Raw genomic sequence first — 12,632 nt, 5'->3', positions numbered from 1 at the left:
TATGCTTTCATTCGACTTTCTCTTCAGCTCCTACCTGTTACTGTAGCAACTTCTATTCTCTCCTCTTTGCTAGGATATGGAGTATTCCTTTTCATAAATCCTGCACTAAGAGACATCTCTATCTGAACTGCATGCTCCTTTGGACCCGGTCAGCTTTCCCCCAGCCCTTAAAAACTCCTCTATGACATTTTTAGTTTTACATGCCAACACCCTTGTTCCATGTTGGTTAAGGTGGAGCCCATCCTTCCTCTACAGGCTCCTACTTTCCCAAAAGATTCTCCAGTTTCTAAAAAATCTAAAGCCCTCTTTTGAACATCATTGTCTCATCCACTCATTGAGACCCTGCTGTTCTAACTGGCTCTGTCTGTGGAACTGCAAACATTTCAGAGAATGCTGCTATAGAGGTCCTGTACTTCAATCTGTTACCAACCAGCTTAAATTAGGCCCCTAGGACCACTCTCCTACCTTCCTCTATGTCACTGCTATCTACCTATACCACAATCTCTGGTTTCTCCTCTGAACTGCACATAAGTCTGTCTAGATGTCATTCCTTCATGAAGGAAGCAATATATTGTATCCACCATAGATTATGTCCACTATATCCATCATGAGGATGTAGATAGGTATTTGTGGTTCACATCATCTGCATGATGAAAATTGTGTGTGCGCGCGCACACACACACTATATTATATATATAAAGTAATCAAGGGATGGAAATGAATTCACATGTTTAAGACTATACCCTCTTGAGAATTAGTGAGTGTCTATAAGTAACCATTATAGTTGTTCTCAGCTAAAAAGTTGGTGGACAGCATGCACAGCTTTGAGAGTTAGAGGGAAAGAGAAGGTAGGTAAGTCTTTTATTTGAGGAGTGTTTTTGTGTTTGTGAAACTCGTACTTCAATATTAAACTGAAGCAAACTCAGAGTTGCAATACAAATGATAATTTAAGTAATGGGAAGTTACTCATCTTGCAATAACTGAAGTTCTTCGAGATGTGTGTCCCTTTGGGTGCTCCTGTAACGTCAACTACTTTAACATTTTTTGAGAATAAAATATTTTTTGTAAACTCTAGAAGGAATCAATTTAAATTTTCCTTTTGTAGGCTACACTACATCTTAAAAGAGACTATTGCCTTTTGAAACCAGATTAAAAAAAAGTCAACTATGTAAAAATATATAAACTGAAATCTCCAACGCTGTGATAAATACTGCAATTGCAGGATGTTGCCAGGTCATTTTACTTCATCACAAAGCCTACATGACAAAAGAAAACGGATACTTTTAGCCAAGATCACTTACCCATGAAGTTGAGATAGGCCTCTCCTCCAAGTGCATGAGTAATGAGGCGAATCATTTTATGAAGCTGTATTCCACGATCAATAACTGGAGTGAGAGGTGAAAGTACACTCATATTTGTATACATCTCTGCATCCATCAGCCAAAATGCCAACGTCTTATCACCAACAAGGGCCTGGAATAATAAAGGAATGGGGGAGGGGCAGGGTGGAGAGGAGAATCCTCAATGTGCCAAAAGAGCTTCTTACTGCAAATTGTTAAAAACAATGTGTGTTCTAGATCAAGTGACAAGTACATTGGATTAATTATAATACACTATAAGAGTTACATTTTAGGAGCCTCAGAGAACACAAGACAGGAGATAAAGATTACTTAATAAAGTATCTGGAACAACATTCAAAAGGGATATTAACAGGGCTTCCAATTTAAGGATTCTTTAGTGAACAATGTGAATGCTTTGTGTACACACAGCTAAAGATATACCATTGTGTTTTTAGGATTTCAGCCCAGAGAGAAAAATGAGGCTTCCAATTCTATCTGAAATCCGCAATTGCATGAAGCTATTACTTCTGTTCAAATCAGCCTAGTTCAAGTTACCCCTTAATCTGTAGTAGTAAACACTGCAAATGTTTTGTCTGTTTAGCTGAAGATTTCCATTTGACTTATTTTGGAAGCCATTTCAAGCAGATTTTTCAGACAGGCTTACACATTCGCTTGATTTATTGGTCCAGTAGCAATTCCAACATTTAAGCCATTTATAAACTTAGTTGTGTGTTAAGCAGGTATTCAAAAATGGAAATCTGAATTATCAAAATAATCATCTTGTTTATAGACACCAGAAGATGCATTTTTATGTAAAGATGATTTAAATACAATTCTTATTACAGTACTTTAAATCCCTTATCCATTTTAGTAGCCTAGACAAAGGAAATCACCCCCTCTCACACAAAGAGTTGACTGCCATACAAACTCAGATTTTGTATAATAAAACAATATGTAGTTAAGAGTAAGTAAATCAAAATGAGTACTCTACATATTTATATCATACATGCTAAATGAGTGTTTTGCATGTATTGTGTTTTATATGCTACAATCCCCCCCAAGCACTGCATTTGACAGAACGGCTGTAAGAGAAACATGGTACTCAGTAAAAAAATTTACTTGATAACTACTGTACTTATGCCACAAGGTAAGTATTAGTCAATTCTGTGATTAGGGATTCCTTTCTCTCAGCCTACAGGAGAACCACCACAGAAATCTTTTGCATACCCGTACATAGTAGAGAAATGGAAAAAGCAGCCATAAGAATATTTTGAAAATTCAAAAATCCATTGAAATGCTGTATTGTGTAAATATTTCCCAAGATTTAGAATACACTTGTAACATATGCATTACACAACTATAGCATTATCCCCTTTTTATAGCTCCGGAAATGGGGACATGCAAAAATTCTGGCCCCACTGAAGTCAGTGCAGTTTTGCCATTCATTTCAGTGGAACCGGGAATTCACCCAAAGTGCTTTGATGACAGAGCATAAGCATCAGAAGATCACTTGCTGTGTCCAGCAGATCAAGCAGCTGTTTAATGGGCGATGAAAAATGGCTAGTTTTGTAGAAAGCATGCGTGAACATTGCAACTATCTATTCATTCAAATGCTACTAACGTTGCTGTTTCAGATACCCCCAAAGCTGTTGCTTCCACAGCTTGTTAGTGGTACACTAAATCTTTATGCATATATAGCACAGAATAGGGTATTCCTTCCATCAAGCACTGACTCTTATTCTAGAAAATAGCTTAGCTGGAACAAGAATATTGACAAATCTATTGACAGAAAGATTACTTAATTTATTGTTAAAAAACAAAAACAACAACAAAAAAACCTTGCTAATGTCTATTTCTGTATAAAAACAATGTCCCATAAATGCTGTCTAACCAGGTTTATTTTAGTACAGCTTTCAACTGCACATCCAAGGATTGATGCAAATATACTATTTTGTGTGTTCGCAGATAGCTATAATTTGGGTTGAAACAGTCCAATTTCCATTTTATACCCTATTTTGAACTGTGCTTTTCTCTTTTATACAATAGGTTGGGTAGTTAAAAACGCCATGTTGGAAAGCAAGCCATTTTCCCAGTAAATAAGTTCAAATTAAGAAAATAAAAGTAAAAGCTTATCTCAATTTTCTCAGTATAAATGTTTTTTTTTTAAATGTTTGCCATCCAGTTATGACTTTTAAGATGGAAAACAAAAACACTGAAGCCTAAAGTCCAATATAGCTGTATAGGATATTAAAAACACAAAGAAAAAACCCACAAAGAAAACCACCCACAAAAAACAGTACCGGGGTTCAGTTTACCAGGGAAAGAGTCTGTCATAAACTGGTTACTTCATTTGCATCACTGTCCATAGTTAACTAAAAAAACATACTGCAGAAGACAGAACTTTGCAGAAGAATAAAAGCTATGGTTTTTTTCAGTTCAAGTTGTGTACTATTAACTATAATGTTCAAAACAAAATACTTTGTTATATGAGAAAATTAAAAGACAGGATCCAGTCCAAAATATGAAAATTAAAAAAAAAAAGAGAGACTATGGATATTTTTGTGATCTAGATTAAACAGCCATTTTTCCACATGAAAAATCTGGATGGGGATCCAACTTCCAAGGGAATGAATAAATCACAAAATAATATCCCTTTTGCAGTAGAATCCACAGTCCCAGTCAAGATCAGGACCCCAATGTTCAAAGCACAGTGAGAAGCCCTGTGTAAAGAGCATCAGCTGGATTTAGAGAGGGGAAAAACAAGCAAGCCTATAAGGTGTGGACTTCTGGGTGCAAAAGGAAACTAGAGAAACTAGAGAAGGTTACAAAAGAGAAACAAAGAAAATCAAGAGTATGAAACAGTTTCCATATGAAGAGAGACTAAAAAGATTAGGATGCTTAATCTACAAGAGAGACGATTAAAGAGAGATAATATAGAGGACTATACAAATCACAAAAGATGTGGAGAAAGTAAATAGGGCAGTGCTATTTACCCTTTTCCACAACAGAAAAACCCAAAGTCATCTGATGAAATTAACAGATGGCAAGTTTATTGCAAACAAGAGGAAGTACTTTTGCACACACCTCACAATTAACATGTGGAACTTCTTGCTATGGGATGTTGTGAAAGCAAAAAGCATAACTGGGTTCAAACAAGAACGAGACAAGTTAATCAAGGATAGATCCATCAGTGGACATTAGACAAGATGGTCATGGATGTAACCCCATGCTCAGAGTGTCCCTAAATGTAGAGAGCCAGAAGGAGAAGATAGGGCTGAATCACTCCAACAATCCCCATCAACTCTGATACTGGTCACTGTCGGAGACATGATTCTGAGCTAGATAGAACATTGGTGTGACCGTGTATGACAATTCTTATGTTTTTCAACTGAGGAAACTAACCAGATACTTAAAGAAGGCTTTCAAATTATGTATAGCCTAGATAAAGCCTCTTTCGAAGTCTAAGAATTTGTTTCCATTAACAGAACAATTTTGAGAGATATGTTTGATGGATGAAAGACTCCAACGTGTCCTACAAACAGATGAAGCTTCATTTACGGTGGCTGTAGAAGGTATCAATATGGCTGGCCACTTTGGTATGTTCTCACTGGATACAAAATAAAAATAAAATATTTGCTGTATTCTGGGCCATAGAGTCTAGAGTGACCCAATCACATTTAAACATATTTAACTGGATTTGATCATGTGAATATCAGCCAAAAGCTGAAGACTTATCGAAAACTTAAATACACACAAAATCAGAAAATTCAAAAATGACTCTCAAAGCAATCTTATCTTAACTTACATTGTATTCAGCATACATAAAGCATAAACAGCATACATTACATATATACAAGTAAGAAGTCCCACAGCAACTATACATCAGCTATTTACAGGACTTCGGTGCTTTGACGTTTCCAGCCTTAATGTTGCCTCTTCCTCTTTCACTCCCAACCCCAGTCCCAATTAAATTGCTACAAAATGATTAACTAGAAATTAAATTAGCTGGTCCTGCAGCTCTTACGCTGGTGATTCTTCTCCTTGAAGACAACGTGATACTCACATGACCATTGTTTTTGTGAATTAGGTTAACAGAAGGACTCCATGTGGCAAACCATATTACAAATTACATATATAAAAAAAAAAATCCCCTCTCACCTCTATGGGTGGTATGTGTCTTCCTCAACCTCGGGTCCTCTACCAGAGGCCTGGGAGATTGAGGGTTCTGCCCAGTATCTTAGCTGTTCCTAGCACTGCACTCTTCTGGACAGAGAGCTCTGATGTTGTTCCTGGGATCTGTTGGAGCCACTCACCCAGCTTAGGAGTCCAGCCGCAGAGTGCCCGACCACACTACGGAACCACTTGGCCTTCACTTCCACATCCTCTAGTTCCTCTTTCAGGCCCTGGTACTTCTCCAGCTTCTCATATTCCCTTCCTGCTGTTGCTGTCACTTGGCACTGCTATATACTATCACCACCGCTGTCTTCTGGCCCTTGTCTATTACCAACAAACCTGGTTGATTGGCCACTACCTCCTGTCCGTCTGGATCTGGAAGTCCACAGAACTTAGCCCTGCTCCCACAACCTCTGTGGAATCCCCATCTGCTCTTGGAGGTCTAACCATACGCTGTGCAGATGTCCTGACACAGTGCCAGCCACTTGGTTGTGCCGTTCAGTGTATGCTGTTCCTGCCTGCATCTTCCACCTCACTATGTGTTGGATGTCTCTGAGGCCTCTCGCACAGTCTGCACTTGGGTCCTCTCTAGTGTGGTAGAGCCCTGCTTCAATAGATCTGGTGCTCAGTTGCTTGTTCCTGTGCTGCTATGATCAGTGCCTCAGTGCTGTCTTTTAGTCCAGCCCTTTCCAGCCACTGGTAGGATTCCCAATGTCAGCCACCTCAGCTATCTGTCGATGTACATCCAGCAGGGTCTGTCTTGCCATGGCACTTCTTCTGCTTGGTCTTCCTCCCATGTCTGGCGGCTGCCTCAGCATTCCTCAGCAGCCATCTTTGGGGGCCATCTTACTGATGTACTCCTGGATGTTCCGGGTTCGTCCAGAACAGCAGCTTTGACGCTCACCAAGCCCCGCCCGCCTTCTTTCCGGCTGGTATATAGTCTCTGGGTGTTGAGTGGTGGAAACCCCGTGCATTGGTGAGGAGCTTCCGGGTCTTCACATCGGCAGCCCCATGTCTCCTTTGGCCAGCTCACTATACCGGCAGGCGTATCTGTTGATGGCGGGATCTGGTTCTTCCACTGAGCGGCTCTTCAGGACCTGTTTATCCTTTGGTGATACTGGATGTTGCTGCTTCCTTGCCTCCTCAGTGGTTTCCATGTTACTGTGGGGACGCCAAGGTACTTGTAGCTGGTCTGTATGTCTCTATGTGGCCCGTGGTAGTTCCACCCATCAGTCTGACTACCTTCCTCTCTTCACTACCATCCGGCCACACTTCTCCAGGCCGAATGACATCCCGATATCCTCACTGTAGATCCGCGTCAGGTGGATTAGCGAGTTGATGTCTCGTTCATTCTTAGCATACAGCTTGATGTCATCCATGTAGAGAGGTGGCTGATGGTAGTTCCACTCCTGAACCTGTACCCGTACAGTCCTTGTGATTATCTGGCTGAGGGGGTTTAAGCCTATGCAGAACAGCAGCGGGACAGTGCATCATCTTGGTATATGCTGCACTTGATGCCACTTGTGCAAGCTGCCTTGAGTTGACTTCCAGTGTTGTCTTCCATAGTCCCATTGAGTTCTTGAGGAAGGTCCTTAGTGTCCTGTTGACTTTGTTATAGCGCCAGACATTCACAGATCCACGTGTGCGGCATTGAGTCGTAGGCTTTCCTGTATCAATCCAGGCTGTGCTCAGATTGTCTGATCTAGACCTTGAGTCTTGGGCGAGCTGCTCTATCTATAGCAACTGGTGTTTGAGCCTCTGGTGTTGTCCCAATGCCCTCTGAGCTGTGCTCATGTACTGGCCCATATTGTCCTGTAGCTGGCGGTATGATGCCTGATAGGACTCCATGTTGTGAGAGAGCAGTTATTGGCCGGTAGTTGGACGTTCGTTCCTTGCAGGGTCTTTCATGATCAGCATGTCCTTCCTGTGTTAGCCACTTTGGGTGGGCCTGCTCAGCAGCTGGTTCATCTTGCTGCTAGGCATTCATGAATCTGTAGTTTCTTTAGCCAGTAGGTGCGGATCATGTCTGGTCCAGGCGCTGTCCAGCTCTTCATGTCTTGACCCGCTGCTGAGTCCTACTGGTGAGGTGAGGTTTCTGTTCTGGAGATTGCTGTGCTCTGTTCTCAGGTCCTGCAGCACTTTGCACTGGTTTATGAGTCTTCTCTTTCTCCCATATGTTCTTCCAGTACTATTCAGTCTGCTGCTGGTGGCTCTCGTTATGTGGTGTTGCACTGCAGTTGGAGTACAGCTTGGATGGTTTCTTGGAGAACAGGGCATTTACACTAGATAAGCAGAGGCCAAAAAAGTATCTCCTTAGCCTGGTAGCCAGTGCTGTGAGCCTTGTTTTTAGCAGTCTCTAGGGCTCAGATGGAGTCAGCCTTGTATCTTTTCAGTAGCCGAGTCTTATCCTTAATCTCTACACCCTTCGTGTTCACCAGCTGACTAATTCTCTCGAGTCACCATGACTTATCCCCAACCATTTTCCAGGGTGGGTAATACTGTGTTGTTCTTGATCGTGTAGCAAGCATTCCAGGATTACAGAGGCTGGTAGTTATACCAGTTCATTGGTTATGTTATGGTGTAGTAGGGATGTCTAGAAGGGCCTATTGCATGCTTCTAACCATACCAGGACTTGGTAATCTGTCTCGAGACTGACTGGAGCTTTCTCCATGATCTGTGCCTCATATGACTGCTGTCCTGCAATGGAGGAGGGCAGTGAGTTGCAGCTTAGGTGTGGGCGCACATCACTTTCTTCCAGGTCTCTTGAGCTGGATGTAATGTGAGTGGCTACTCAAGCTGTGAGAGCAGCTTCCCTCTTACTATGTTGAAGCGTTGGTAAACTAGTTTCTCGTAAATGTGGATGTAGGTCTTTGTCCATCCATAGTCCCCTCATACGTTTCTATATCCCTCTCATTAGGTCTGCTGTTTGTATAGCATTCCATCAATTCCAGGTGTCTTGTCAGTCCAAAAGGTTTCCGTAGCCCATTATCTGTCAGATGGTCGGTTCCAACAATGCGCGCGGCACCTGTAAAACGCAACATCCAAGCCGGCATGATTGTCCTAGTTCGTGTCACTCTCATATTTGAGGTTGGCAGGTGAAGCGTTAGGGGGTCTTTTGCCCCAGGACCCCTACTGGAAAGTTGGGTACCAACCGGGATTTGAACCCCGGTCTCTCATATCAAAGGGTGGTGCTCTTAACCACTACGCTATCCAGTCGCTATTATATATAAACAACGAAGATTGTCAAAAATATTTGGTGTTCCACTCCATTTGCCTTAACAAGGCCAGGATTTTCAGATTGCGCTGACCATTCACCCTCTGAAAGTCACACCCCCTTTATAAAACTGTCCCAAAGGGCACTGGGCACAGAAAAAAAAATCTTGACTATGGTATTCAGTTTTGCACTTACTTATGTAAAGCGTACTAATGTGCTCCTCCATACAGTTTTTATCAAAATATTTATAGTACCTGATCATGGCTCTCCGCATATGCAATGTATTTCTCTTCATACCGTCTGTTTGTCAGAGTATGTACTATATTGCCCATATTCCAATCTTCATCTTTCAACTCTTTAATTATCTGTTAAAAGGTAATTCCAACATTATCTTTTGTTTCAACTACACTGCATTCTACATTTTTTCCATGGCATTTGAAGTTTTCCCTAAATAGTAAAATGGTGGTATTATTCTTAGTCACTCCTAATATTAAAAAAAAAAAAAAAAAAACAAAAAAACTTGGAATGGTACACTTCCCCTATTTGATCTCCCAAATGGGATTCCTTTCTGAACTCACTTTAGTGGCTTGAGCATTGACGTGCTAAACCCAGAGTTTTGAGTTCAATCCTTGAGGGGACCACTTAGGGTATGGCTACATTTGGAATTTCAAAGAGCTGCTGCGGCAGCGCTTTGAAGTGTGAGTGTGGTCGGAGCTCCAGCGCTGGGAGACAGCTCCCCCAGCGCTGCACGTAAAGCACATCCTCTACGGTTGTAGCGTGCAGCGCTGGGAGCCGCATTCCCAGCGCTGCCGCCCTGATTACACTGAGGCTTTACAGCCTTGTATCTTGCAGCGCTCAGGGGGGTGTTTTTTCACACCCCTGAGCGCGAAAGTTGCAGCGCTGTAAAGTGTCAGTGTAGCCATAATCTGTGGGATCTGCGGCAAAAATCAGTACTTGGTCCTGCTAGTGAAGGCAGGGGGCTGGACTCAATGACCTTTCAAGGTCCCTTCCAGCTCTAGGAGATAGGTATATCTCCAATTATTATTATTAAATTAATTAATTAAATGTTTCATGTTTTCTGCCATATCATCTGCCAACTTTTGATTAATAACCATAGCATGTCAACATTATTTAAACTAATCTCTTTTCTGCTTTATAAAACATTAAGAGATACTTGGCACCATTTTAATGGCCAACTAAACAGAGTAATTTCTCTCTTCTTTGTTATGTAATACTTCATAAACCTCCATTGACTGTTTTTTGTTGTAGTTTAACCTAAAAAAAAATCATTTCTGAAGAATATCAATTAAAATGGTATATTAAAAAAGTTTCAGTAATATATCCAGGAAGTTTAGCATTACACTATATCGTTAAAAACCATTGCAGCAGCCACCTGGCATGCAGTAAAGGAAGTACAAATTAATAGACATGTAAACAGTCTAACCTACTCTTCCACGCTAAATACTTTGATCACACAACAATGAGAAGGTAGATACTATTACTCCAAAGTCACTAAGTATAAGAAAATTCTCAATAAACTGGGTTTGGCTTAATAGAAGCATACATAACATATCTTATTAGCCTATTTTTTGGCATGAGTATTTCTGATTTATGAGAAAACAGTTGTTGTTGACCCTCCAGTGGAGTTAGGAATGGAAACAAGCAGTAATCTGAAAAAAAATGCATCATTTGTTCAATTGTCAGCAGAACTTGTTCAATTCATATATCAATGTTCTCATACATGATATAAAGGCACCAAAAGGTACCTTACTGAAAAGTCAAACTGCTTCCTTGTCTCCAAGAGGCTAGTTTGCTTCTTACTGCTCTAGAGACCATCCATCACTTCCTACCCAAAATTGGCTCAAGAAAGCTGATGGAAAGAAAGCTCTAACCAGCCCTCATTAGCACTGGCTGTTACTTGCTACTCCAAGGATATACTTACAGAACTTCATGATTATCAGCTGGGGCTTGTTGGTGACATGACTTTCAATTCAGAAAAAAATCCCACACACCTAATGGGGTTTACAACTGTGAGTTTCTGGACACCATCCCGTTCCTCTCACACACTTTTGCGAGTAAAGATACTAAGGACAGTGAAAGTCACATTTTATTTTTCTTTAAGTTACTCACTGTTCTTATTGAGGTCATTAATGCTCATGTGAAATATTTATTGCTTTTAGATGATCATGGTATCATTACAGATTTGCTTCTAATCTTATGTCTAATTGAAAGACCAATTTTCTGAAGGACCAGCCAGCCTTTTGAGATCGTTTATTGTTTTATTCCTTTTTTTTTTTTGTGATTCCTTGTATTAAGGAGAAGGTGATTTAAATCCCTTTCTTATATGAGCTATTGCAGTTTGTTAAATGCATCATTGCTCTTTAAGCACATTTACAGTTTTTTATTCTTTTTATAAACATTGAGGTGGTTGTTGGTGTGTGGCACAGCATGTTCTTGTGTATGTATATGGTTTTTGCTGTTTATTTTTTAAGTTTGTGTTAGATAAAAGTTGCTACATTCAACTTACAGAGGGCTCATTTCATTATCGTATCTTGTACATAAATATAGGATTATTATATACACGTTTATTTCAATTTTCAGAGATAAAAAGAGCTGTTACAAGAGATAGGATTTTGAGATAGAACTTAAATCCAACAAAGCTGTCTATGCTCACCAGTACAAAGAAAAATAAAATCAACCAGAACATAAAGACCACCCCATCAACCTCACACCAAAAGCCCCAGGTCATCAAAAAGAAGGGCCTGAGCCATGATGGTGGCATGACTCTTAATCCAACCTCTGGAGTCCTGGCTAAACACTATGAAGATTTTAGAAAGTGTGTGTGTGTGGGGAGGGATTGTGCAGAGGGAACCACTAAAACTGCAAACTAATGTATTCAACAGAACAAAGTTACCTGTAATATTTAGATTTATTTATATAAACACACCTCAATAGCGGAAAATACACAAGTGAATCTTGTTTTCTTACCTGTATCCATTTATCTGGAATTGCCATGGCGAGCCGATAATCAAATCCAGCTCCTCCCTGGGCAATAGGGCAACAAAGAGCTGGCATTCCAGAAACATCCTTGAATAAAGAAAACATTGCAACATTATTTTGCTAGAACTTCAAGTGGTTCTTTACATTTTCCACCCTAAGAAAGCTCCCTATTAAAAAAAAGGCATCAGATATCAAGTTCCAAACATTACTGCTTTACAAAGTCTACAGGTGCAGAGCATACAGTTACACTTTAATCTAATGCTGGTAGTTTCTGAGCTAAGGGTGAGACTCCCAGCTTAAGGAGACATACTCCATGCTAATTCTGAATGAGCTAGTATGTTAAAAAGAGAGGGTAGCCATGGGAGCGCCAGGGCTAGTCAATCCAAGTATGAGCTCATCAGAGATCACAGGAATTTACTCAGGGCAGCTAGCCCTTCCAACAACTTGCACTGTCATAGCTACACTATTTTTAGTGTGATGAGAGCTAGCACTGATTTTTTATTTATTTATTTTAAAGACTACTTGGATGTATGTAAACTAAATAATCCAGCCAACCAGCTCTAACAATTAGGATATGCTCATAAAACTCAATCCCAGATTCCTTACCTTGAATCCAGTGGGATAATTTCCTCTAATACTTCAATGGAAGTGCCCAAGGAATTCAGAATTTCAATCCATGTTTTTTATTTGATCAGCTTTGTTCTCTCCCTTAAAATGTAATTCAAGCTTGTAAATGTATCATTTGTTGAATATACCATATGACTGGTCACTTTCATCACATTAGTATTGTTTCCAAACGGATGACCCTCACTTTATAAAACAGGAGAAATTTCCAACCCTTCAATTATGGCATCTCTCTAAACATTTGTGATTTTTTTTTACACTATTGTGTGAATAAAAGATCT

General features: G+C 40.2%; 1 protein-coding gene across 4 annotated transcripts in view; it reads right to left on the bottom strand.

Annotated features, from left to right (window-relative positions):
• The window catches only part of GBE1 (1,4-alpha-glucan branching enzyme 1), a 330,020-nt gene that overhangs the window by 82,686 nt on the left and 234,702 nt on the right, over positions 1-12,632 (bottom strand). For all 4 annotated transcript variants that reach the window (XM_075073100.1, XM_032778566.2, XM_075073098.1 and 1 more), the window contains 3 exons: positions 11,716-11,814; positions 8,982-9,092; positions 1,302-1,473 (listed from right to left, as the gene is read on the bottom strand). In XM_075073100.1, coding sequence (XP_074929201.1) covers positions 1,302-1,473; positions 8,982-9,092; positions 11,716-11,814 — 382 coding nt within the window. The remainder of the gene's footprint in view (positions 1-1,301; positions 1,474-8,981; positions 9,093-11,715; positions 11,815-12,632) is intronic.

Source organism: Chelonoidis abingdonii, chromosome 1, assembly GCF_003597395.2.
Source record: "Chelonoidis abingdonii isolate Lonesome George chromosome 1, CheloAbing_2.0, whole genome shotgun sequence".
In the NCBI taxonomy this organism is placed as follows: Eukaryota; Metazoa; Chordata; order Testudines; family Testudinidae; genus Chelonoidis; species Chelonoidis abingdonii.
This window is presented reverse-complemented; position numbering and strand designations above follow the sequence as displayed.